Source organism: Centropristis striata, chromosome 9, assembly GCF_030273125.1.
Source record: "Centropristis striata isolate RG_2023a ecotype Rhode Island chromosome 9, C.striata_1.0, whole genome shotgun sequence".
NCBI classification, from domain to species: Eukaryota; Metazoa; Chordata; class Actinopteri; order Perciformes; family Serranidae; genus Centropristis; species Centropristis striata.
Genome location: NC_081525.1, coordinates 2,934,877 through 2,962,370, shown reverse-complemented (window position 1 = coordinate 2,962,370; position 27,494 = coordinate 2,934,877). Strand labels below are relative to the sequence as shown.

At 40.0% G+C, this 27,494-nt stretch overlaps 5 protein-coding genes and 1 pseudogene across 5 annotated transcripts in view; all 6 read right to left on the bottom strand.

Moving 5' to 3' along the window:
• Positions 1 to 27,494, bottom strand: part of patj (PATJ crumbs cell polarity complex component) — a 211,853-nt gene that overhangs the window by 2,750 nt on the left and 181,609 nt on the right. The window contains 6 exon segments of the mRNA XM_059341129.1: positions 2,298 to 2,402; positions 23,175 to 23,297; positions 23,723 to 23,760; positions 24,514 to 24,664; positions 25,717 to 25,803; positions 26,766 to 26,913. Coding sequence (XP_059197112.1) covers positions 2,298 to 2,402; positions 23,175 to 23,297; positions 23,723 to 23,760; positions 24,514 to 24,664; positions 25,717 to 25,803; positions 26,766 to 26,913 — 652 coding nt within the window.
• LOC131977709 (tripartite motif-containing protein 16-like) lies at positions 2,468 to 5,596 on the bottom strand. Its single transcript, XM_059341133.1, has one exon. The coding sequence runs from the start codon at positions 4,286 to 4,288 to the stop codon at positions 2,624 to 2,626; it is 1,665 nt and encodes a 554-aa protein (XP_059197116.1). The 5' UTR covers positions 4,289 to 5,596; the 3' UTR covers positions 2,468 to 2,623.
• Positions 7,575 to 9,991, bottom strand: LOC131977713 (tripartite motif-containing protein 16-like). Its single transcript, XM_059341138.1, has one exon. The coding sequence runs from the start codon at positions 9,615 to 9,617 to the stop codon at positions 7,965 to 7,967; it is 1,653 nt and encodes a 550-aa protein (XP_059197121.1). The 5' UTR covers positions 9,618 to 9,991; the 3' UTR covers positions 7,575 to 7,964.
• Positions 14,019 to 16,425, bottom strand: LOC131977710 (tripartite motif-containing protein 16-like). The gene has a single exon (XM_059341134.1). It carries the CDS (start codon positions 16,066 to 16,068, stop codon positions 14,404 to 14,406), a length of 1,665 nt encoding a protein of 554 aa, XP_059197117.1. The 5' UTR covers positions 16,069 to 16,425; the 3' UTR covers positions 14,019 to 14,403.
• On the bottom strand, positions 17,181 to 19,262 carry LOC131977715 (tripartite motif-containing protein 16-like; annotated as a pseudogene).
• LOC131977708 (tripartite motif-containing protein 16-like) lies at positions 19,918 to 23,130 on the bottom strand. The gene has a single exon (XM_059341132.1). The coding sequence runs from the start codon at positions 22,468 to 22,470 to the stop codon at positions 20,806 to 20,808; it is 1,665 nt and encodes a 554-aa protein (XP_059197115.1). The 5' UTR covers positions 22,471 to 23,130; the 3' UTR covers positions 19,918 to 20,805.

Below are 27,494 nucleotides of genomic sequence, written 5' to 3'. Positions count from 1 at the left end.
TGCAGTTCATGTAAAAGTTTGGCAGACCAACGTTACTAACTTTAAATACTTAAAACAGAAGGTGGGACAGTATTTAGTAGAGATGGCAAACAGCGTGCAGGCTAACAATGAGGCCCAAATCAGCTTTGAATCAGGAGATTTCATCTGACTTCTGAAAAGATAATTATCTGACGTTAAATTTAGAAACTTGGCAGACTAATGTGAACAAGTCAAATGGAAGGACGGACAGTATTTACTGAAGATAGAGTCCATTTATTTGGCAACTTTTACAAACAAAAGAGTCATTATTGGCCAAAAAAAAAAAAAATGTCAATGTCAATGAAAAATGTCAAAATGGAGCCACAAAACTTATCTTGAGCCCCACAATAAAGATAAAACAGCCTTCTGAGTGTAAATTAGATTAGCCTACCAACATTTCTAACAGGTCTAAATGAGCTTTTTTTAAATATGATTTTGTCAGAATGCAGCAGGGATCCAAGTGCAAATCAGATTCTGGACACCTGGAAAACTCTCTTTGTAATGGAAATCTAACCTAGCGAGGGAAACTCAAAACTAGAATTGAAGTTGTCTGTCCAACAGACTTTTCCTCGGCAGACACTCGCACTTTCAAATAAAGAAAATATAATGTACTTATGCTGAGTTTGATATTTTCACATTCTTACTATAGATAATTAACTAGTAAATGCTCTCAGACTTTACCGAGGAGTGATTGTTAAACATTGTGAAACGTCTTTGTAATTATGATGAATACCAGAACGCATTCATTAGGGAATTTATTCGGGTATTATTCAAGCCGCCCAGAGTTTCATGGTAAAAATTCTCAAATTCCACGGTTTTTACGGTCCATTTTAAACGGTGGTTTAAATTTTACGCGGTGTGTTTAGGTTCATGCAAGAAAAATTACAACATTGCAGTATCAAAATCTTGAAATCCTGATATTATTCTGCCAGTTGATGATCGCTGCAGGAGACTGTCTTAAGCTGTGATGCACATTTTAGTTGACTGAAATGTTAAAACATTGTTTTATTTATAAGCTACACATTTTTACAAATGAAGGAGACAAATTGCTTTGGGCCTACACCAATGATATTATCAAAATGTTAAGAAATAACCGTTTCATTTCGTAGTTTCTTAATTTTGGGAGCCACTGTGGAGGACCTGAAGAGCCACAGGCTACCTCGTCCTGGTTTAATGGCACAGAAAAACTATTAAAGATCTTTTAGTCAAAATATTATATCATCTTAAGTTCACAATCAGCACTCCACAAACAAACACAAACACACACAGAGATTCCTGGATTTATATATATATTTACAGATTGATTTATAGGTCGATTAGACAAACATTAATTTAGTTTTCTAACATGATGTGAAGGAGGTTATTAAATCAAACACAGAAAGAACCAGACAGATTTATCAAAGGATGTTCAGTATCAATCACTATCAATACAATACATATTTTTTAAATTATATTGGAAAGCTTTTTTTGTACAATACAGAATGTCAAAAACAATGTTTGTGGTGATTTAAAAATGGTGTTTTCTATTTAATCGATTCTGATTTATTCTTTATTTTCTCAGTTTTTTTTATTAAATTGGTTGACAATGAAATACCCTGCTTATATAGCAATGATAAAAAGTCTTTAAAATAGTTATTTATTTGGAGAAAAAAAACAGAAGTAAAAGAAAAAAATGGAAATACAACAATGTGAAAATACTCCACAATGACTTTAAATCCCGCATTTGAAACCCCATTAACATAAAATTACAAAAGTATAATCAGAATATTGTATCAACAGTAAATGTTCAACTCAAAACTAGAATTGAAGTTGTCTTGTTTTCCTCGGCAGACACTCAGGAGCTGCACTTTCAAATAAAGAAAATATAATGTACTTATGCTGAGTTTGATATTTTCACTTTCTTGGTAAATTCATGCTGTTTTTATTTGCCTAAATCAGCATCAACAGACTCCTGATAAACATGTGAAATCCAGAATAATAACTAGATTAAATATAGATATTTAACTAGTAAATGCTCTCAGACTTCACTGAGGAGTGATGGTTAAACATTGTGAAACGTCTTTGTAAATATGCTGAATACCAGAACGCATTTATTAGGGAATTTATTCGGGTATTATTCAGGCCGCCCAGAGTTTCATGGTAAAAATTCTCAAATTCCACGGTTTTTACGGTCCATTTTAAATTATTAAAATTAACATAAAATTACAAAAGTATAATGAGAATAATGTATCAACAGTAAATGTTCAGAAGTACTCTCACAGTATGAGCAGTAAAAGTACCTGCAGGCTGATGTTTCCGTAGCTGTTCTTCAGCATTGTGACGACGTCGCTGTGAGACAGACCGTCGACTGACTGACTGTTAATACTGACGATCCTGTCGCCCACCTGAACACACACAATAATCAACAGATAATGCTCCAATCAAACAAGGAATATGATTAATACATGTCTGAAATCATTCTAATACAGTTCATTTGTATTTTTATTTCACATACTAAACTACAGAAGTTAAATTATTCACAGGGACACATGAGGGGTCCTCAGTATGTTCTGTCTTGTCAGGGGTCTGAAAAAGGTTGAGACCACCTGCCTTAAAGCACTTCTGTTTATTTGAGTTCACAGAACTCAGCAGAGTCGCCTGACCAATGAAGACGAACTCCAGCGTGAAGCGGCTGAGTGAACGTGGTCTGGACTCTGTGGAGGAGGGTCATGGTTTCAGAGACGCTGTAGAAGGACAGAATACCTGCACTGTGATCCAGGTACACTCCGACTCTGGAGGACGGAGGACCTGAGACGGGAGTGCAGACTTTGTTGTACCAAAATGTATAACTGTTTTTGTAGTATTTTAACGCCCAACAATTGTTATTAGATCCAAACTCACAGTCATGTGACTCCCCTGCTCTGCTGATGTTCTTGTATGAGACTGCTACACAAAATAATCCGCTCCCTTTCGTCTCCACCTCCCAGTAACAAAGTCCAGTCAGACTCTCTCTATTCAGGACCTGATACAATCCAGTGAATCTGTCTGGATGATCAGAATAAGACTTCTTCCGAGACTTTAATGTTACTTTCCTGTTGTTTTTAGATAATACCAGCAGTCTGTGTGCTGTGTTTAGATCCAGAGTGATTTCACGTGAATAGTGTAAGAACTCAGCTCTGGTCTTTGGCTCTGCTGTCGGCAGTAAAACATTCACTTCAGCCAGTGAGACGTCTGTCCATTTGTCTCCCAGAACGTTCTGCAGTTTGTCTCTGACTTGTGACACGGCTGCTGTCACGTGGTCAAAGCGGCGGCGAGGACGGATCTGGATGCTGGATGTAGACGGGCTGAGTGCTGACAGTGAGGGGTAGCTGTGGAGAAACTGGTTGTGATCCTCTGTCTGTGATAGCTTCGTCAGCTCAGCGTCTTTCCTCTTCAGCTCTCTGATCTCCTGCTGCAGCTTCTCCTCCACCTCTTTGACTCCCCTCACTTCAGTTTCCTGCTGGGATCTGACCTGCTGCTTCACCTCAGAGCTTCTTTTCTCCATGAGACGGATCATCTCAGTGAACATCTTCTCACTGTCCTCCACTGCTTTATCAGCAGAGTGATTGATGGCCTCGAGCTCCTGTTGAAGCAGCTTCACATCTTTCTCTCTGCCCTGGATTCTCTGCTGGATGTTGAGTTGACTCACCTCCAGCTCTTTCTGCCTCTCGCTCCTTTCTGCTGCAGCTGAGACCGTGTCGTGGCCTTTATGTTCCTGCACAGAGCAGAGATAACAGATAGACTGGCGATGAGTCCGGCAGAAAATCTTCATCACCTCACCATGACGAGAGCAGATGTTCTCCTGCAGCTTCTTGGAGGGCTCCACCAGCTTGTGTTTCTTAAATGTAGGCGATTCATAATGAGGCTGGAGGTGTTGCTCACAGTACGAGGCCAGACACTGCAGACAGGACTTGAAGGCTTTCAGTTTTCTCCCGCTGCAGACATCACAGGCCACATCTTCAGGTCCTGCATAGCAGTGAGCAGCAGGAGCAGCTTGGAGGCCGGTCTTTTTCAGTTGCTCCACTAATTCTGCTAACATGGTGCTCTTCAGCAGGACGGGCCTCAATGCAAAGTCCTTCCTGCACTGAGGGCAGCTGTAGATGGGTTTCTGATCCTCTCCATCAAAGTGGGTTTTAATACAGTCCATGCAGTAGCTGTGTCCACAGGGAATAGTCACTGGATCCTTCAGTAGATCCAGACAGATCGAACAACAGATGGTCTCCTGGTCCAGCTGAACTCCTTTCTGCGCCATTTCACCTCTCAGAGACGAAGCCTGTCTGACTGTGACTCACTTGTGAGCATCTTATCAAGTGTTCAGCTTCATTGTTGTTACACAACACAGGGAGGAGTCATCAAGTTTTTCTACATTCCAGGACAGCCGTATCTTTGTTTCCTCGCTTGATTCATATCTCTCCGACTCGTCCTCAAAGTCTGTTCAACCTTAGTTTTACTTGTTAAAAACAGCAGGAAGTGATCTAAACTGTCATATGATACTGACAGTGATTTATAATAACTTTCTGACATATGGAAGTAAAAGTTGAAATACTACGGTGTAATACTCCATTACAAGTGAAGATTTACTGCAGCAAAAGTAGATATAAATGAACAAACATATACCTATCAAACAGTGGCGGGCGGTGCATTTCACACTTAGGCCTTCAGTGATGTCTAACTTAGTCAATAAATACCTTTCATTTTGCCAGCATTTATAACACCAGGACTGGAGAGTAGTTAGAAACACACTTAAGCACTACTAGGCATTGCATCACCTCAGTTGTTTACAAAATGGGCTATTATCCGGCGCATTTTAAAAATCAACAATACCGCATCAGCAATTAAAACATATCTGATATGCTAAAAATAAAAGGGTCTTTAAAATTATCTTTCCAAAAAGTTTGATTAAATGAGTCCACAAAGAATATGCAAGCTTTAACAAGATTGTACAATACATTGCAAAATCGCAGTTTAATATCAGAAAGACACTAACAAGACGGCCATACTTTGGCGACAGCGACACAATAAACAAGTCTCTTTGTAAAAAAACGTTTTCATGTCAAAACGTGACATATCACGACTTTCTGTGACTTGTTGCTTTGAGTACAACCCCACAGCTGCGCCAATGCGCCAGATTATTTACATACCGTTAACAGTCCCGGCCGGGTGTGACTCTGTTGATCTGCATAGCACTGCCGTGGCTCAAACTAGTAAGTATCCATATCCAATCACAGGACGCGTAAATGTCACGTTCAACGTGAGGCCAGCTAGAGGGCCATACTGACACAACTCGTGATCCGATTGGCTATCGCAACTATCTATCAACTGTATTTGCCCGTTCACTTACAGTGCACAGACGCCCGCATCGTTGATTCTGAAGGCCCGGGCAGATTTCATACAGCCTGGCAACATAAGATAGCTGAATTCTGATTGGATAAAAACTCTAACCTAAAAACAACAGCACTGGAAGGAGCATAATATGACATGAAGAGAATATGAATACTTTTAGATATTTAGGGAAAGAAAATTAAAAATTAAATTAACCTTTATCATAATTATGATCATGATTTCTAGTTATGTTAGGCCAGCAGAGAAGGCCTTGCTGGCCCTGACGGCCCACCACTGCTATCAAATAACAAAAAACTAAAAGATAACTAGCTTACTGAATAAATAAATTCATAGAAATATCTAAACAAATACATGACTATAAAAGAGTAACTTAACAAACTGTGTAATTTAATAAATCATGAACTAAATACACTGAAATTATATACATATGAATATTTATAAACTAAATATGAACAAAAAAACAACAAAAATAGAACGTTTTTACCTCTTTATTGACAAAAATGTTGATCTTAAACTGCTATAAAATATGAAATATTAGTCGTATTTTTCAAATATTTACCAAATAATTATTCATTTTCACAAGATTAAACCTTTAAATGTCAGACAGGGAGGATTCATCAAGCTTTTCTACATTCCAGGACGAGGAGCAGCTCCTCCACTCTCATCTTTTGATTCATATCTCTCCGACTCGTCCTCAAATTCTGCTCAACTGTTACTTTACTGGTAAAAAGCAGCTTACAGTGTTTTAAAATAACTTTCTGACGTATGGGAATGATAGTAGAAATACAACAGTGAAATACCCCATTACAAGTGTAAATTTTTACTGTCTACAGTCTGTTTGGCTGCAGTCAGTGGACGTCTCTTCTCTGATAAGTAGAGATTGTTTAAATCTGAAAGTCCCCTCTTGGAAATATATATATTTTTTAAAAACCCACACATTTAAAAGCACATTTGCAATAATATTATGAGAAAATACCTTAAAATAAAAAAAATTCTGCTCTGTTTTGTTTTTTAAAAAATGACCCAAAACAGAGGTCAGGGTGGAGTGACAGTCCATTATCAGAAATTATTATTAAATAAAATAAATGACATGACTTGATTTACTCTAAGTCACCTCTGGCTGGGGCGCCACTCTGTAAAACAAAGAAAAGATAGCCAATTCACCTAAATTAGTCTCATTAAGTTACTAAACTATCAATTTGGAAAACTGATCAATAATAACATTAAATGGACAGCATGTATATTCCAAAAGGGCATTTATTCTAAATAAACAAAGTAAAGCAAAGAAATCACACTATCTATGGAGTATAGAAATCTACACAGTCTGATCTAAGATTATTTACAGTGCGAGGATGTGGAAGAGGAGGAGGAGAGTGTATGTGTATGTGTGTTTGTGTTTGTGTGTGTGTGTGTGTGTGTGTGTGTGTGTGTGTGAGTGTGAGTGTGGGAGACAAGATGGCCAAACAACACGCTTAAAACAAAGGTTATAAAGCCATAAAGATGGTTGTTGGGGGAGAAATGGCCATTCCTTAGAGGACAATGGACCATATGCTGCTATGTAAGCTTCTACAAAACTGAATGTCTGTTAAAAGCCAATTTAAAGTATATTACGTGTGAATTAGTGTGTGAGCAAATCAAGTAAGTTGGTAGAATTAGTCCGCATGTAAAACGTAATGTCTGTGTAAAGCAAGATTAACATAAATCTTCAGGTGATATGGCTACACAAATATTACACCAAAAATACAGAAAATAACACACATTAACCAAATCATTGAATACAGGTCAATAATTTGTGCTTAGTCCTTGCTGATTGTCTTCACTAAAGCCCAGTGCATTACCACAGTCCATCCATGGAAAGGGGAAGCAGAAATCCTTTTGGTGAAGAAGGCGTTACAAAGTTTGGTCGCAGGCTGGAATCAAGCAGTTCTTTGCTGATTTGGTTGCAGGCTGGATTTAAATAATTTGCTGTCTTGATAATTAAGCTTTGCTCGCTTTTGTTTGTTGAAGCAGTTTTCTCTGGTTGAACAAAGTTAACTAATCCAACTTTTAGTGCACAGAGCAGTCCCGAGAGTAGGTTGCAGGATTCCTTGTTTCTTGAAGGAGATATTTGCAGGAGGCCTCAAACCTGATGTAGGAGGTGAGGAACGAGGGAGGACATAGGGCAATGTGTCCCCTCCTGAGGCCAGTGGAGAAAGAGAGAGATAAGAGATAAGAGGGGCTGGTGTCAGAGGTCTCCTGACCAAAGAAGTGATCATACATCCGTAGGAGTCATAGACGGCAGGCATTGTGGGAGAGATTTCAGACTGTTTTCCTTGCCAGAGAACCAAAATGTAGATGAATAGAAATGCTGCTGTATTTTAATCCACATCAGTTCAACTACACAAATGAGCCAAAGTTCACAACAAGATCCCAACATGTCTGAAATCGTTATAATACAATTAATTTGTGTTTTTCTTTTCATAGTAAAGACGAAAGAAGTTAAGTTATTCACAGGGACACATGAGGGGTCCTCAGTATGTTCTGTCTTGTCAGGGGTCTGAATAAAGTTGAGACCTCCTGCCTTAAAGCACTTCTGTTTATTTGAGTTAACAGAACTCAACAGAGTCTCCTGAAAAATAAAGACAAACTCCAGCATAGAGCGGCTGAGTGAATGTGGTCTGGAGTCTGTGGAGGAGGGTCATGGTTTCAGAGACGCTGTAGAAGGACAGAATACCTGCACTGTGATCCAGGTACACTCCAACTCTGGAGGACAGAGGACCTGAGATGGCAGTTTGGACTTTGTTGTACACAAATGTATAATCGCATTTGTAGCAATGCAACGCCCAAGATTTGTTGTTAGATCCAAACAAACAGTCACCTGACCCCCCTGCTCTGCTGATGTTCTTGTAGGAGACTGCTACATAAACTCCTCCCTCGCTCCACTCCACCTCCCAGTAACAACGTCCAGTCAGACTCTCTCTACTCAGGACCTGGAAACATCCAGTGAATCTGTCTGGATGATCAGAATAAGACTGTTGCTGACCCGTATATGTTACCTTCCTGTTCACCTCAGATAACAACAGCTGTCTATGTGCTGTGTTTGGATCCAGAGCAATTTCACGTGAATACTGTAAGAACTCAGCTCTGGTCTTTGGCTCTGCTGCCGGCAGTAAAACATCCACTTCAGTCAGTGAGACGTCTGTCCATGTGTCTCTCAGAACATCCTGCAGTATGTCTCTTACTCGTGACATGTTCGCTGTCACGTGGTCAAAGCGGCGGCGAGGACGGATCTGGATGCTGGATGTAGACGGGCTGAGTGCTGACAGTGAGGGGTAGCTGTGGAGAAACTGGTTGTGATCCTCTGTGTTTGAGATCTTCGTCAGCTCAGCGTCTTTCCTCTTCAGCTCTCTGATCTCCTGCTGCAGCTTCTCCTCCACCTCTTTGACTCCTCTCACTTCAGTTTCCTGCTGGGATCTGACCTGCTGCTTCACCTCAGAGCTTCTTTTCTGCATGAGACGGATCAGCTCAGTGAACATCTTCTCACTGTCCTCCACTGCTTTATCAGCAGAGTGATTGATGGCCTCCAGCTCCTGTTGAAGCAGCTTCATATCTTTCTCTCTGTCCTGGATTCTCTGCTGGATGTTGAGTTGACTCACCTCCAGCTCTTTCTGCCTCTCGCTCCTTTCTGCTGCAGCTGAGACCGTGTCGTGGCCTTTATGTTCCTCCACAGAGCAGAGATAACAGATAGACTGCCGATCGGTCCGGCAGAAAATCTTCATCACCTCACCATGACGAGAGCAGATGTTCTCCTGCAGCTTCTTGGAGGGCTCCACCAGCTTGTGTTTTTTAAATGTAGGCGATTCATAATGAGGCTGGAGGTGTTGCTCACAGTACGAGGCCAGACACTGCAGACAGGACTTGAAGGCTTTCAGTTTTCTCCCGCTGCAGACATCACAGGCCACATCTTCAGGTCCTGCATAGCAGTGAGCAGCAGGAGCAGCTTGGAGGCGAGTCTTTTTCAGTTGCTCCACTAATTCTGCTAACATGGTGCTCTTCAGCAGGACGGGCCTCAATGCAAAGTCCTTCCTGCACTGAGGGCAGCTGTAGATGGGTTTCTGATCCTCTCCATCAAAGTGGGTTTTAATACAGTCCATGCAGTAGCTGTGTCCACAGGGAATAGTCACTGGATCCTTCAGTAGATCCAGACAGATCGAACAACAGATGGTCTCCTGGTCCAGCTGAACTCCTTTCTGCGCCATTTCACCTCTCAGAGAGGAAGGCTGTCTGACTGTGACACACCTGTGAGCATCTTATTAAAGGCTCAGCTTCATTGTTGTTACACAACACAGGGAGGAGTCATCAAGCTTTTCTACATTCCAGACGGGGAGCAGCTCCTCCACCCCCATCTGTGTTTACTCTTTTGATTCATATCTCTCCGACTCGTCCTCAAAGTCTGTTCAACCTTAGTTTTACTTGTTAAAAACAGCAGGAAGTGATCTAAACTGTCATATGATACTGACAGTGATTTATAATAACTTTCTGACATATGGAAGTAAAAGTTGAAATACTACGGTGTAATACTCCATTACAAGTGAAGATTTACTGCAGCAACAGTAGATATAAATGAATATGACTATTTAGGAATAACTTAAACTGTCTAATTCAATTAAACATTAACTAAATACATTGAAATATATATATATATATGAATATTTGTAAAGTAAATATAAACAAAAAACAAAAAAATGAACTTTTTTACCTCTTTATTGACAAAAATGTTGATTTTCTTAAACTGCTATAAATTATGAAATATTAATCATATTTTTCAAATATTTACCAAATAATCATTCATTTTCACAAGATTAAACCTTTAAATGTCAGACAGGGAGGAGTCATGAAGCTTTTCTACATTCCAGGACGAGGAGCAGCTCCTCCACTCTCATCTTTGTTTCCTCTTTTGATTCATATCTCTCTGACTCGTCCTCGAAGTCTGTTCAACTTTTAATTTACTGGTTAAAAACAGCGTACAGTGTTTTATAAGAACTTCCTGACATATGGGAATTATAGTAGAAATACTACGGTGCAATACTCCATTACAACTAGACATTTAATGATCTACAGTCTGTTTGTCTGCAATCAGTGGACAACTCCTCTCTGATAGGAAGAGATTGTGTAAATCTGAAAGTCCCCTCTTGGTAACTTATTAAAAGAAATAGAAACAAAAAACATTAAGAAGCACATTTGCAATAATATTATGAGAAAATACCATAAAATGAAAATTTCTACTCTGTTTTTCAAAATTACCCAAAAAGAGAGGTCAGGATGGAGTGACAGTCCACTGTTGGCAATGTAGGAATGTGTGTGTGTGTGTGTGTGTGTGTGTGTGTGTGTGTGTGTTCAGTGGTATCCTGCCAAATATTAGTCAGTGACTCTGCAATTAGTGTCAGCTCGGGCCTGCCTCTTTCTTTCTCTCTCTCTCTGGCTGCATTCACACTGTAAACATTAAAACTCAACTTTAATGTTAAAGTGATGAAGCATCTGAAAAAGACAATAGGTGCTCGCACACACACAAACAAGCATGTGCTCACAGGGAGTAATAATTAATAGATAATGTTCCAATCAAAAAAATAATCAGCCAAAGTGTTTAACAATTGTCTAAAATCATTATAATATGGTTAATTTGTGTTTTTCTCCCACATGGTAAAGACGACAGAAGTGAAATTATTCACAGGGACACATGAGGGGCCCTCAGTATGTTCTGTCTTGTGAGGGGTCTGAATAAAGTTAAGACCACCTGCCTTAAAGCACTTCTGTTTATTTGAGTTTACAGAACACAACAAAGTGTCCCTTAAAACCATAAGGATAAACTCCAGCATAGAGCGGCTGAGTGAATGTGGTCTGGACCCTGTGGAGGAGGGTCATGGTTTCAGAGACGCTGTAGAAGGACAGAATACCTGCACTGTGATCCAGGTACACTCCGACTCTGGAGGACTGAGGACCTGAGACAGCAGTTTGGCCATTGTTGTAGCTAAATGAAAAACCCTTACTGTTCCATTCTAATGCCCAAGATTTGTTATTTAATCCAAACAAAGATTCCTCTGGACCATCTCCTCTGCTGATGTTCTTGTATGAAACTGCTACACCAACTCCTATTCCTTTCTTCTCCACCTCCCAGTAACAACGTCCTGTCAGACTCTCTCTACTCAGGACCTGCACCCGTGTAGTGAATCTGTCTGGATGAGCAGGATAAAACCGTGGACTCGTTAATGTTACTTTCCTGTTCTCATTAGATAAAAACAACAATTTGTGTGCTGTGTTTGGATCCAGAGTGATTTGAATTGAATATTGTAAGAACTCAGCTCTGGTCTTTGGCTCTGCTGCTGGCAGTAAAACATCTACTTCAGTCAGTGAGACGTCTGTCCATTTGTCTTTCAGAACGTTCTGCAGTTTGTCTCTGACTCGTGACACGGCTGCTGTCACGTGGTCAAAGCGGCGGTGAGGACGGATCTGGATGCTGGATGTAGACGGGCTGAGTGCTGACAGTGAGGGGTAGCTGTGGAGAAACTGGTTGTGGTCCTCTGTGTGTGAGAGTTTCTTCAGCTCAGCGTCTTTCCTCTTCAGCTCTCTGATCTCCTGCTGCAGCTTCTCCTCCACCTCTTTGACTCCACTCACTTCAGTTTCCTGCTGGGATCTGACCTGCTGCTTCACCTCAGAGCTTCTTTTCTCCATGAGACGGATCATCTGAGTGAACATCTTCTCACTGTCCTCCACTGCTTTATCAGCAGAGTGATTGATGGCCTCCAGCTCCTGTTGAAGCAGCTTCACATCTTTCTCTCTGTCCTGGATTCTCTGCTGGATGTTGAGTCGACTCACCTCCAGCTCTTTCTGCCTCTTACTAATTTCTTCATCAGCTGAGACCGTGTTGTGGCCTTTATGTTCGTCCACAGAGCAGAGATAACAGATAGACTGCCGATCGGTCAGGCAGAACATCTTCATCACCTCGTCATGACGAGAGCAGATGTTCTCCTGCAACTTCTCGGAGGTCTCCACCAGCTTGTGTTTCTTAAATGTGGGCGATTCATAATGAGGCTGGAGGTGTTGCTCACAGTACGAGGCCAGACACTGCAGACAGGACTTGAAGGCTTTCAGTTTTCTCCCGCTGCAGACATCACAGGCCACATCTTCAGGTCCTGCATAGCAGTGGGCAGGAGGAGCAGCTTGGAGGCCAGTCTTCTTCAGCTGCTCCACCAATCCTGCTAACATGGTGCTCTTCAGCAGGGCGGGCCTCAATGCGAAGTCCTTCCTGCACTGAGGGCAGCTGTAGATGGGTGTCTGATCCTCTCCATCAAAGTGGGTTTTAATACAGTCCATGCAGTAGCTGTGTCCACAGGGAATAGTTACCGGATCCTTCAGTAGATCCAGACAGATCGAACAACAGATGGTCTCCCGGTTCAGCTGAACTCCTTTCTGCGCCATTTCACCTCTCAGAGACGAAGCCTGTCTGACTGTGACTCACCTGTGAGCGTCTTATCAAGTGTTCAGCTTCATTGTTGTTACACAACACAGGGAGGAGTCATCAAGCTTTTCTACATTCCAGACGGGGAGCAGCTCCTCCACCCCCATCTGTGTTTACTTGTTTGATTCATATCACTCCGACTCATCCTCAAAGTCTGTTCAACCTTAGTTGTACTTGTTAAAAACATTAGGAAGTGATCTAAACTGTCATATGATACTGACAGTGATTTATAATAACTTTCTGACATATGGAAGTAAAAGTTGAAATACTACGGTGTAATACTCGATTACAAGTGAAGATTTACTGCAGCAACAGTAGATATAAATGAATATGACTATTTAGGAATAACTTAAACTGTCTAATTTAATTAAACAGTAACTAAATACATTGAAATATATATATATATATATATATATGAATATTTGTAAAGTAAATATAAACAAAAAACAAAAAAATAAACTTTTTTTACCTCTTTATTGACAAAAATGTTGATTTTCTTAAACTGCTATAAATTATGAAATATTAATCATATTTTTCAAATATATACCAAATAATCATTCATTTTTACAAGATTAAACCTTTAAATGTCAGACAGGGAGGATTCATCAAGCGTTTCTACATTCCAGGACAGGGAGCAGCTCCTCCACTCTCATCTTTGTTTCCTCTTTTGATTCATATCTCTCTGACTCGTCCTCAAAGTCTGTTCAACTTTTAATTTACTGGTTAAAAACAGCTTACAGTGTTTTATAAGAACTTCCTGACATATAGGAATTATAGTAGAAATACTACGGTGCAATACTCCATTACAACTAGACATTTAATGATCTACAGTCTGTTTGTCTGCAATCAGTGGACAACTCCTCTCTGATAGGAAGAGATTGTGTAAATCTGAAAGTCCCCTCTTGGTAACTTATTAAAAGAAATAGAAACAAAAACATTAAGTAGCACAATTGCAATAATATTATGAGAAAATACATTAAAATGAAAATGTATACTCTGTTTTTCAAAATTACCCAAAAGAGAGGTCAGGGTGGAGTGACAGTCCACTAATGGCAATAAAAGAATGTGTGTGTGTGTGTGTGTGTGTGTGTGTGTGTGTGTGTGTGTGTGTGTGTGTGTGTTCAGTGGTAGCCTGCCAAATATTAGTCAGTGACTCTGCAATTAGTGTCAGCTCGGTCTTGCCTCTTTCTTTCTCTCTCTCTCTGGCTGCATTCACACTGTAAAAATTAAAACTCAACTTTAATGTTAAAGTGATGAAGCATCTGAAAAAGACAATAGGTGCACATAAACAAGCATGTGCTCACAGGGAGTAATAATTAATAGATAATATTCCAATCAAAAAAAGAATCTGCCAAAGTGTTTAATAATTGTCTAAAACTAAATATAATACAGTTCATTTGTGTTTTTGTCTCACATACTAAAGACGACAGAAGTGAAATTATTCACAGGGACACGAGAGGTCCTCAGTATGTTCTGTCTTGTCAGGGGTCTGAAAAAGGTAGAGACCATCTGCCTTAAAGCACTTCTGATTATTTGAGTTCACAGAACTCAGCAGAGGGTCTGTGAGTACCATAGGGACGAACTCCAGCATAAAGCGGCTGAGTGAATGTGGTCTGGACTCTGTGGAGGAGGGTCATGGTTTCAGAGATGCTGTAGAAGGACAGAATACCTGCGCTGTGATCCAGGTACACTCCGATTCTGGAGGACTGAGGACCAGAGACAGCAGTTTGGACTTTGTTGAACCAAAATGTATAACCCTCAGTGGAACAATCTAATGACCAAGATTTGTTATTAGATCCAAACCTACAGTCCTCTGATCTCCCTACTCTGCTGATGTTCTTGTATGACACTGCTATAAACACTCCTCTCCTGTTCCTCTCCACCTCCCAGTAACAACGTCCTGTCAGACTCTCTCTACTCAGGACCTGCTTATAACCAGTGAATCTGTCTGGATGATGAGAATAAGTCGGTTGCTGACTCGTGAATGTTACTTTCCTGTTTTCTTTAGATATTAAAAGCTGTTTGTGTGCTGTGTTTGGATCCAGAGTGATTTCACATGAATACTGTAAGAACTCAGCTCTGGTCTTTGGCTCTGCTGTAGGAAGTAAAACATCCACTTCAGTCAGTGAGACGTCTGTCCATTTGTCTCTCAGGACGTCCTGCAGTTTGTCTCTGACTCGAGACACAACTGCTGTGACGTGGTCAAATCGGCGGCGAGGACGGATCTGGATGCTGGATGTAGATGTGTTGAGTGCTGACAGTGAGGGGTAGCTGTGTAGAAACTGGTTGTGGTCCTCTGTGTGTGAGAGTTTCTTCAGCTCAGCGTCTTTCCTCTTCAGCTCTCTGATCTCCTGCTGCAGCTTCTCCTCCACCTCTTTGACTCCTCTCACTTCAGATTCCTGCTGGGATCTGACCTGCTGCTTCACCTCAGAGTTTCTTTTCTCCATGAGACGGATCATCTCAGTGAACATCTTCTCACTGTCCTCCACTGCTTTATCAGCAGAGTGATTAATGGCCTCCAGCTCCTGTTGAAGCAGCTTCACATCTTTCTCTCTGCCCTGGATTCTCTGCTGGATGTTGAGTCGACTCACCTCCAGCTCTTTCTGCCTCTCGCTCCTTTCTGCTGCAGCTGAGACCGTGTCATGGGCTTTATGTTCCTCCATAGAGCAGAGATAACAGATAGACTGCCGATCAGTCCGGCAGAACATCTTCATTACCTCATCATGACGAGAGCAGATGTTCTCCTGCAGCTTCTTGGAGGGCTCCACCAGCTTGTGTTTCTTAAATATAGGCGATTCATAATGAGGCTGGAGGTGTTCCTCACAGTACGAGGCCAGACACTGCAGACAGGACTTGAAGGCTTTCAGTTTTCTCCCGCTGCAGAAATCACACGCCACATCTTCAGGTCCTGCATAGCAGTGGGCAGCAGGTGCAGCTTGGAGGCCAGTCTTCTTCAGCTCCTCCACTAATTCTGCTAACATGGTGCTCTTCAGGAGGACAGGCCTCAGTGCAAAGTCCTTCCTGCACTGAGGGCAGCTGTAGATGGGTTTCTGATCCTCTCCATCAAAGTGGGTTTTAATACAGTCCATGCAGTAGCTGTGTCCACAGGGAATAGTCACCGGATCCTTCAGTAGATCCAGACAGATCGAACAACTGATGGTCTCCTGGTCCAGCTGAACTCCTTTCTGCGCCATTTCACCTCTCAGAGACGAAGTCTGTCTGACTGTGACACACCTGTGAGCGTCTTATCAAGTGTTCAGCTTCATTGTTGTTACACAACACAGGGAGGAGTTATCAAGCTTTTCTACATTCCAGGACAAGGAGCAGCTCCTCCACTCTCATCTTTGTTTCCTCGTTTGATTCATATTTTTCCAACTCGTCATCAAAGTCTGTTCAACCTTAATTTTACTTGTTAAAAAGAGCAGGAAGTGATCTAAACTGTCATATGATACTGACAGTGATTTATAATAACTTTCTGACATATGGAAGTAAAAGTTGAAATACTACAGTGTAATACTCTATTACAAGTGAAGATTTACTGCAGCAACAGTAGATATAAATGAATATGACTATTTAGGAATAACTTAAACTGTCTAATTTAATTAAACATTAACTAAATACATTGATATATATATATGAATATTTGTAAAGTAAATATAAACAAAAAACAAAAAAATGAACTTTTTTACCTCTATTGACAAAAATGTTGATTTTCTTAAACTGCTATAAATTTTGAAATATTAATCATATTTTTCAAATATTTACCAAATAATCATTCATTTTTACAAGATTAAACCTTTAAACGTCAGACAGGGAGGAGTCATCAAGCTTTTCTACATTCCAGGACGAGGAGCAGCTCCTCCACTCTCATCTTTGTTTCCTCTTTTGATTCATATCTCTCCGACTCGTCCTCAAAGTCTGTTCAACTTTTAATTCACTGGTTAAAAACAGCGTACAGTGTTTTATAAGAACTTCCTGACATATGGGAATTATAGTAGAAATACTACGGTGCAATACTCCATTACAACTAGACATTTAATGATCTACAGTCTGTTTGTCTGCAATCAGTGGACAACTCCTCTCTGATAGGAAGAGATTGTGTAAATCTGAAAGTCCCCTCTTGGCAACTTATTAAAAGAAATAGAAACAAAAACATTAAGAAGCACATTTGCAATAATATTATGAGAAAATACCTTAAAATAAAAAGTTCTACTCTGTTTTTCAAAATTACCCAAAAGAGAGGTCAGGGTGGAGTGACAGTCCACTGTTGGCAATGTAGGAATGTGTGTGTGTGTGTGTGTGTGTGTGTTCAGTGGTATCCTGCCAAATATTAGTCAGTGACTCTGCAATTAGTGTCAGCTCGGGCCTGCCTCTTTCTTTCTCTCTCTCTCTGGCTGCATTCACACTGTAAACATTAAAACTCAACTTTAATGTTAAAGTGATGAAGCATCTGAAAAAGACAATAGGTGCTCGCACACACACAAACAAGCATGTGCTCACAGGGAGTAATAATTAATAGATAATGTTCCAATCAAAAAAATAATCAGCCAAAGTGTTTAACAATTGTCTAAAATCATTATAATATGGTTAATTTGTGTTTTTCTCCCACATGGTAAAGACGACAGAAGTGAAATTATTCACAGGGACACATGAGGGGTCCTTAGTATGTTCTGTCTTGTCAGGGGTCCGAATAAAGTTAAGACCACCTGCCTTAAAGCACTTCTGTTTATTTGAGTTTACAGAACACAACAAAGTGTCCCTTAAAACCATAAGGATAAACTCCAGCATAGAGCGGCTGAGTGAATGTGGTCTGGACCCTGTGGAGGAGGGTCATGGTTTCAGAGACGCTGTAGAAGGACAGAATACCTGCACTGTGATCCAGGTACACTCCGATTCTGGAGGACTGAGGACCTGAGACAGCAGTTTGGACATTGTTGTAGCTAAATGAAAAACCCTTACTGTTCCATTCTAATGCCCAAGATTTGTTATTTAATCCAAACAAAGATTCCTCTGGCCCATCTCCTCTGCTGATGTTCTTGTATGAAACTGCTACACCAACTCCTATTCCTTTCTTCTCCACCTCCCAGTAACAACGTCCTGTCAGACTCTCTCTACTCAGGACCTGCACCCGTGTAGTGAATCTGTCTGGGTGAGCAGGATAAAACCGTGGACTCGTTAATGTTACTTTCCTGTTCTCATTAGATAAAAACAACAATTTGTGTGCTGTGTTTGGATCCAGAGTGATTTGAATTGAATATTGTAAGAACTCAGCTCTGGTCTTTGGCTCTGCTGCTGGCAGTAAAACATCTACTTCAGTCAGTGAGACGTCTGTCCATTTGTCTTTCAGAACGTTCTGCAGTTTGTCTCTGACTCGTGACACGGCTGCTGTCACGTGGTCAAAGCGGCGGTGAGGACGGATCTGGATGCTGGATGTAGACGGGCTGAGTGCTGACAGTGAGGGGTAGCTGTGGAGAAACTGGTTGTGGTCCTCTGTGTGTGAGAGTTTCTTCAGCTCAGCGTCTTTCCTCTTCAGCTCTCTGATCTCCTGCTGCAGCTTCTCCTCCACCTCTTTGACTCCACTCACTTCAGTTTCCTGCTGGGATCTGACCTGCTGCTTCACCTCAGAGCTTCTTTTCTCCATGAGACGGATCATCTCAGTGAACATCTTCTCACTGTCCTCCACTGCTTTATCAGCAGAGTGATTGATGGCCTCCAGCTCCTGTTGAAGCAGCTTCACATCTTTCTCTCTGTCCTGGATTCTCTGCTGGATGTTGAGTCGACTCACCTCCAGCTCTTTCTGCCTCTTACTAATTTCTTCATCAGCTGAGACCGTGTTGTGGCCTTTATGTTCGTCCACAGAGCAGAGATAACAGATAGACTGCCGATCGGTCAGGCAGAACATCTTCATCACCTCGTCATGACGAGAGCAGATGTTCTCCTGCAACTTCTCGGAGGTCTCCACCAGCTTGTGTTTCTTAAATGTGGGCGATTCATAATGAGGCTGGAGGTGTTGCTCACAGTACGAGGCCAGACACTGCAGACAGGACTTGAAGGCTTTCAGTTTTCTCCCGCTGCAGACATCACAGGCCACATCTTCAGGTCCTGCATAGCAGTGGGCAGCAGGAGCAGCTGGGAGGCCAGTCTTCTTCAGCTGCTCCACCAATCCTGCTAACATGGTGCTCTTCAGCAGGGCGGGCCTCAGTGCGAAGTCCTTCCTGCACTGAGGGCAGCTGTAGATGGGTGTCTGATCCTCTCCATCAAAGTGGGTTTTAATACAGTTCATGCAGTAGCTGTGTCCACAGGGAATAGTCACTGGATCCTTCAGTAGATCCAGACAGATCGAACAACTGATGGTCTCCTGGTCCAGCTGAACTCCTTTCTGCGCCATTTCACCTCTCAGAGACGAAGTCTGTCCGACTGTGACACACCTGTGAGCGTCTTATCAAGTGTTCAGCTTCATTGTTGTTACACAACACAAGGAGGAGTTATCAAGCTTTTCTACATTCCAGGACAAGGAGCAGCTCCTCCACTCTCATCTTTGTTTCCTCGTTTGATTCATATTTTTCCAACTCGTCATCAAAGTCTGTTCAACCTTAATTTTACTTGTTAAAAAGAGCAGGAAGTGATCTAAACTGTCATATGATACTGACAGTGATTTATAATAACTTTCTGAAATATGGAAGTAAAAGTTGAAATACTACAGTGTAATACTCTATTACAAGTGAAGATTTACTGCAGCAACAGTAGATATAAATGAATATGACTATTTAGGAATAACTTAAACTGTCTAATTTAATTAAACATTAACTAAATACATTGATATATATATATATGAATATTTGTAAAGTAAATATAAACAAAAAACTAAAAAATGAACTTTTTTACCTCTTTATTGACAAAAATGTTGATTTTCTTAAACTGCTATAAATTATGAAATATTAATCATATTTTTCAAATATTTACCAAATAATCATCCATTTTTACAAGATTAAACCTCTAAACGTCAGACAGGGAGGAGTCATCAAGTTTTTCTACATTCCAGGACGAGGAGCAGCTCCTCTACTCTCATCTTTGTTTCCTCTTTTGATTCATATCTCTCCGACTCGTCCTCAAAGTCTGTTCAACTTTTAATTTACTGGTTAAAAACAGCGTACAGTGTTTTATAAGAACTTCTTGACATATGGGAATTATAGTAGAAATACTACGGTGTAATACTCCATTACAACTAGACATTTAATGATCTACAGTCTGTTTGTCTGCAATCAGTGGACAACTCCTCTCTGATAGTAAGAGATTGTGTAAATCTGAAAGTCCCCTCTTGGTAACTTATTAAAAGAAATAGAAACAAAAAACATTAAGAAGCACATTTGCAATAATATTACGAGAAAAGACCTTAAAATTAAAATTTCTACTCTGTTTTTCAAAATTACCCAAAAGAGAGGTCAGGATGGAGTGACAGTCCACTGTTGGCAATGTAGGAATGTGTGTGTGTGTGTGTGTGTGTGTGTGTGTGTGTGTTCAGTGGTATCCTGCCAAATATTAGTCAGTGACTCTGCAATTAGTGTCAGCTCGGGACTGCCTCTTTCTTTCTCTCTCTCTCTGGCTGCATTTACACTGTAAACATTAAAACTCAACTTTAATGTTAAAGTGATGAAGCATCTGAAAAAGACAATAGGTGCTCGCACACACATAAACAAGCATGTGCTCACATGGATTAATAATTAATAATGTTCCAATCAAAAAAATAATCAGCCAAAGTGTTTAACAATTGTCTAAAATCATTATAATACAGTTCATTTGTGTTTTTGTCTCACGTGGTAAAGACGACAGAAGTGAAATTATTCACAAGGACACATGAGAGGTCCTCAGTATGTTCTGTCTTGTCAGGGGTCTGAAAAAGGTTGAGACCACCTGCCTTAAAGCACTTCTGTTTATTTGAGTTCACAGAACTCAGCAGAGTGTCCGTCAAAATGATAAGGACGAATTCCAGCATAAAGTGGCTGAGTGAACGTGGTCTGAACTCTGTGGAGGAGTGTCATGTTTTCAGAGACACTGTAGAAGGACAGAATACCTGCACTGTGGTCCAGGTACACTCCAACTCTGGTGGACCGAGGACCTGAGACGCGGGTTTCGACTTTGTTGTACAAAAATGAATAACCGCATTTGTAGCAATTTAACGCCCAAGATTTGTTATTATATCCAAACGAAGAGTCCTCTGGCCCCTCTGCTCTTCTGATGTCATTGTATGAGACTGCTACATAAACTCCTCTCCCTCTTCTCTCCACCTCCCAGTAACAACGTCCATTCAGACTCTCTCTACTCAGGACCTGAGGCCATGCAGTGAATCTGTCTGGATGATGAGAATATGACTGTTGCTGACTCGTTAATGTTACTTTCCTATTCCCCTCAGATAATAACAGCAGTCTGTGTGCTGTATTTGGATCTAGAATGATTTCACATGAATACTGTAAGAACTCAGCTCTGGTCTTTGGTTCTGCTGTCGGCAGTGAAACATCCACTTCAGTCAGTGAGACGTCTGTCCATTTGTCTCTCAGGACGTCCTGCAGTATGTCTCTGACTCGTGACACGGCTGCTGTCACATGGTCAAATCGGCAGCGAGGACGGATCTGGATGCTGGATGTAGACGGGCTGAGTGCTGACAGTGAGGGGTAGCTGTGTAGAAACTGGTTGTGGTCCTCTGTGTGTGAGAGCTTCTTCAGCTCAGCGTCTTTCCTCTTCAGCTCTCTGATCTCCTGCTGCAGCTTCTCCTCCACCTCTTTGACTCCAGTCACTTCAGTTTCCTGCTGGGATCTGACCTGCTGCTTCACCTCAGAGCTTCTTTTCTCCATGAGACGGATCATCTCAGTGAACATCTTCTCACTGTCCTTCACTGCTTTATCAGCAGAGTGATTGATGGCCTCCAGCTCCTGTTGAAGCAGCTTCACATCTTTCTCTCTGTCCTGGATTCTCTGCTGGATGTTGAGTCGAATCACCTCAAGCTCTTTCTGCCTCTCGCTTCTTTCTGCTGCAGCTGAGACCGTGTCGTGGCCTTTATGTTCCTCCACAGAGCAGAGATAACAGATAGACTGCCGATCGGTCAGACAGAACATCTTCATCACCTCATCATGACGAGAGCAGATGTTCTCCTGCAGCTTCTTGGAGGGCTCCACCAGCTTGTGTTTCTTAAATGTAGGGGATTCATAATGAGGCTGGAGGTGTTCCTCACAGTACGAGGCCAGACACTGCAGACAGGACTTGAAGGCTTTCAGTTTTCTACCGCTGCAGAAATCACAGGCCACATCTTCAGGTCCTGCATAGCAGTGGGCAGCAGGAGCAGCTTGGAGGCCAGTCTTCTTCAGCTCCTCCACTAATTCTGCTAACATGGTGCTCTTCAGCAGGACGGGCCTCGGTCTGAAAGTCTTCCTGCACTGAGGGCAGCTGTAGACGGGTTTCTGATCCCCTCCATCCCAGTGGCCTTTAATACAGTCCATGCAGTAGCTGTGTCCACAGGGAATAGTCACTGGATCCTTCAGTAGATCCAGACAGATGGAACAACAGAAGGTCTCCCGGTTCAGCTGAACTCCTTTCTGCGCCATTTCACCTCTCAGAGACGAAGCCTGTCTGACTGTGACTCACCTGTGAGCGTCTTATTAAAGGTTCAACTTTATGGTCGTTACACAACACAGGGAGGAGTCATCAAGCTTTTCTACATTCCAGGACGGGGAGCAGCTCCTCCACCCTCATCTTTGTTTCCTTGTTTGATTCATATTTCTCCGACTTGTCCTCAAAGTCTGTTCAACTTTTATTTTACTGGTTAAAAACAGCAGGAAGTGATCTAAACTGTCATATAATACTGACAGCGTTTTGTAATAACCTTCTTACACATTAAAGTAAAAGTTGAAATACTAAGATGTAATAGTCTCTTAGAAGTTATGATTACAGTCTGTTTTGCTGCAGTCAGTGGATGTTCCCTCTCTGATACGTAAAGATTGTTTAAATCTGAAAATCCCCTCTTTGTAATCTATGTAAAAAATAAAAATAAAAATAAAAAGCACATTTGCAGTAATAGTATGAGAAGGTTGGTGTGACTGTGACTGGGTGAGTCACTGTTGGCAATACAGGAGTGTGTGTATGTGTGTGTGTGTGTGTGTGTGTGTGTGTGTAGTGTTGTATCCTGTCAAATATCAGTCAGTCGGGCCAGCCTCTCCCTCTCTCTGTCTTTCTCTTTCTGGCTGCATTCACAGTGTAAACATGAAAAATAAACATTGGTGTAATAGAACCAGCTCGCTTGTCAGCCTACCTTGAGTCGGTGCGTCTTGGCGGCGACCCCGTTGGCCTGGATCATGGCGATGAAGATGGGGATGTCACCCAGTGGGCTGCCCTTCCCCCCCGCTATACTCACTCCGAGGGAGTCACTGACACTCTGAGGGGGGAGACAGGGAGGACGTGTAAGGGTGAGGACTTTAATACAGCCCATAATATCACCACAATACAGATCTTACAAAATATACCAGAATCATTTTTATTGCCATTTAAGTTTTCACATACAAGGAAGTAAAGAAATTGGCACCAATCAATAATTATCCATAATAACAACAACAATAATATAATTATTAGTTTTTATTACATTTTTATCTTATATGTCTCAAGATCATGAATCCCTCCATATAAGAGAAAAAACCTTCATATTTTAAAATTTGAAATCCTCAAAACAACTTATTTCAGGCTTTAACGTCAGTTTTTTAAAATTATTATTGTATGCTTGTTTTTCATACATTTAAGTATTTTTTATTCAATGCATTATTTGTTGTATGTGTACTGTTTATGTACTACTTTTAATTTATTTACCCGTGTGATCTCCACTGTACGGACGCCAGTTTCTACCCCTGCACACAAACACACAGAAAAGAGACAAAATGTAACATTTCAGCAGTGAGAAGTGTTTCCATCAATATCACATATTACTTCATTATATATCACAACATAATATAGTCTGAAAGTCTTCTAAAACCTTAATACATTTAGTAAATTAAAGGTTTATATTTGCAAAAAAGCATTAAACCTATATTATTTTAGAAACAAATAATTATCTGTTAGTTAATCTCAAATCTGCAGTAAAACACCTTTAATTACTAACAAAGCTGCAGCCATGGAGTTACTTTATTAAGCTCTTTATTAAGCAATGAACATAACAGATTTGAAAGCAAAACTATGACTGCAATTACATTAATTTTAAAGTCTTCTTTGGAAATCCAAAGTTGTTGTTTTTTTTAATCGAAAAGTTTTGACAACAAGCTTTTGGAAAAAATAAAGAAAAATGGAATTGCAAACAACTTTAGGATTTGCAAAAAAAAGCTTCAAATAAAAAAAATCTGGATTTGCAATAAAAAATACTTTGGTTTTGCAAAAAAAAAAAAAAAGAGATTTGCAAACAAAACAAAAAATGTAATTGCAATGCTGTTAGTTTCACTTTCAAATTTATTTTTTATTGCATAATTAAGACACAAACCTAACCCTTCATACCTCCACATATGAACAGTAAAGGAAGAATTCATTTTACATTTTTTGATTTTTAACCTTTAAAATCGACCAAACTCATAAACAAAAAGCTAAAACATGCAGGAAGATGTTTCCTCTACCTGTGCTGTTGGAGCAGGAAGTGATGTCACTGCTGGACTTCATGTTGTTGTTGAGTGGCGGGGGGTCGGAGGTCACGGGGTCACATGAGGTCGAGGTGTGCATGAGGGGCGGAGCCACGAGACCCGAGCTGTTCCCGCTCACATGACTCATCTGAGACAAAGAGACGGCTGTTTCTTACGTCATGTTTTCTTTCTGACACACTGATATAAAACATCAAGCAGCTCTTTAACTCTCTGAACCCAAAGTAGAATGAAAAGTATTTTCTTCTATAAGAAATCACCAAAAATATAACGTTTATCGTAAAAAAACCATTTGAATTTGAACTTTCTAACGGTCTTTGAACTGTTATAAAAAGTGACTAAAATTTGTGTTAAATGTTGATATTTGTGTCAGAATCTCTTTATTCTCCATGTGTCATTTAAAATGAACCAGATCCTGTTAAAACATTAAATTCTCCTCAGAGACACTGAAGACATGATTGATTCTGCTGAGACCAACGGTCACGTGACAACTCTTCACTGAAAATCTGTTTACACAGAGCAGAGAGGAGAGGACAGGAGAGGCTGTAAACATGACAATACCTCAATATGTAGAATATTTGGCGATATTTTTTATCCAACAAAAAAGAAATGTGTTTATATATAAATTCTGTTTTATTCCAATTCAAAAAAATATTTATCAGAGAAATTAAACTATTTTTAATGATCGATTCTAACTCTGTTATTCTGCACAAAGACATGTTTGAGTTGTTCCCACTTCTAGCCATGATTGTGATGATTCCATAGAGCTGCAGGACTTGCAGATTTTTTTTAGAGATTTTATATATTGCAGAGAAATACAAGGACACAGAGTAAAATGTGAAAAAAGCAGAAAAACATCCTGAAACTGCTTGTTTGGGTTCAGAGGGTTAAATAACATGGACATGAACTGGTGAAAGAATGCACACACACACACACACACACACACACACAGACACACAGACACACAGACACACACACTAGATTGTGTGTTTTGTTTGCTTTACTTTGTTCATTTAGAATAAATGCCATTTTGGAATATACATGCTGTCCATTTAATGTACACTACAAACGAAATGCTAGCCTCCTCTATGAAAAGAGTTCCAAATTCCTTCAACCACTACTAAATATGAATATGGTAATTTTAATTTAATTATTGATCAGTTTTCCAAATTGGATTCCAACCTGGCTTCCCCGTGAGTTGCGTCTGGATGAGATCCAGGAAGCAGCTTTGAGTCGTCCGAGCTCCAACAGGACCGGACCCCGAGCACACTGCAGGACACCAGCGTTATGGAGCTTCAATGTGTACAAATATACATTATATACAAGGTTCATACACGTTTTCAGTGGTCAAATTCAAGCACTTTTCAAGGAATTTCAAGGTGCATTTTCAAGCTTTTCCAGGACCTTACAACAGTTGTAAGTTGCATGTTTTAGATGAGTACTTACATGCTAAAAGGGCTAATTTCAGTCAACCATACCGACAGCGATGGTTTTACACTTTTAACAACCAAAAGTACAGTTTGCTAATCTCAATATTCAATTTATTATTTTTGTCATTGGACATGTGATTATCTATAGTCGGATTGCACAAGAAATACAGTAAGAATTTCAAGCATTTTCAAGCACTTTATCCAAAATCCAAACACTTTTTAAACCTTGAAAATACAACATTAAAATGTAAGCATTTTCAAGGATTTCAAGCATCCGTTTCAAGCCCTCGTAACAATATTTTGTGGCCCCCACCTTGATATTAAAGTTTAATGTGAGTTTTATATAAATGGCACTTTACCGTGTTGTGTGTGGAAGGTCCCTTTAGTCACTTTTTTAATAATTGTGTGTCTTTTTTAATAATTTTGTGTCTTTTTTAGTAATTTTGTGTCTTTTTTAATAATTGTGTGTGTTTTTTAATAATTGTGTGTCTTTTCTAATAATTGTGTATTCTTTAATAATTGTGTGTCTTTTTTAATAATTTTGTGTCTTTTTTAATAACTTTGTCTTTTTTTAATAATTGTGTGTCTTTTTTAAATAATTTTGTGTCTTCTTTTAATAATTGTGTGTCTTTTTAAAATAATTTTGTGTCTTTTTTAGTAATATTGTGTCTTTTTTAAACAATTTTGTGTCTTTTTTTGGTCATTTTGATACTGCCTCCAGCGGCCCCCAGGTAATTTGAGTTTGAGACCCCTGCTGTATATACATATGAATACATATATATATTTGAGTGTGTGTGTCACCTTGAGTATGGCGGCCACGGTCTCCTGGGAGGCGTGTCTGGTGTCGTCTCCGTTGACAGACAGGATCTGATCTCCCTGCATCAGACGGCCGTCCAGCTCAGCGGCGCCTCCTCTGACCACCTCAGAGATAAACACCCCGCTGCCACTCCTAACACACACACACACACACACACACATACACACACACACACAGAAGTATTCAGATTTTTTTATTCATAGTTAAGGAAGAAAAACCTGCAAAAATACTTTATTACAAACAAAAGTTCTGCATAAAACATCTTATTTCAGGAAAAAGTGCAAAAATATATTTAATGTACCAAAAGTGAAAGTACTCATGATGCAGAATATATTATATAATTAAAAAAAACAATTTTTTTTTAATGCATTCACTATAATGTTGCAGCTGATGAAGGTGGAGCTCATTTTAATGACTTCATTTACTGCCTGGTGATTAATAAATCATAATTTATCCATTGATTATATCAGATTTCTTACAAGCGAAAGTATCATATTAATATTTAGTATATTATCAGTTTAATTAATTGATAATTTCCTTTATTTTTTTATTTTATTGTTTTATTTATATAGTGTATAGTGTATTTTATCTATTTATTTGATTTTTTAAAATCCTTTTTTTAAGTGTGTGTTTATATGACATTATGTTTGTTTATTTGGAAAAAAAACTTAAAAATAAATATATGGAGGAATAAAAATGAAATATTTCCCTCT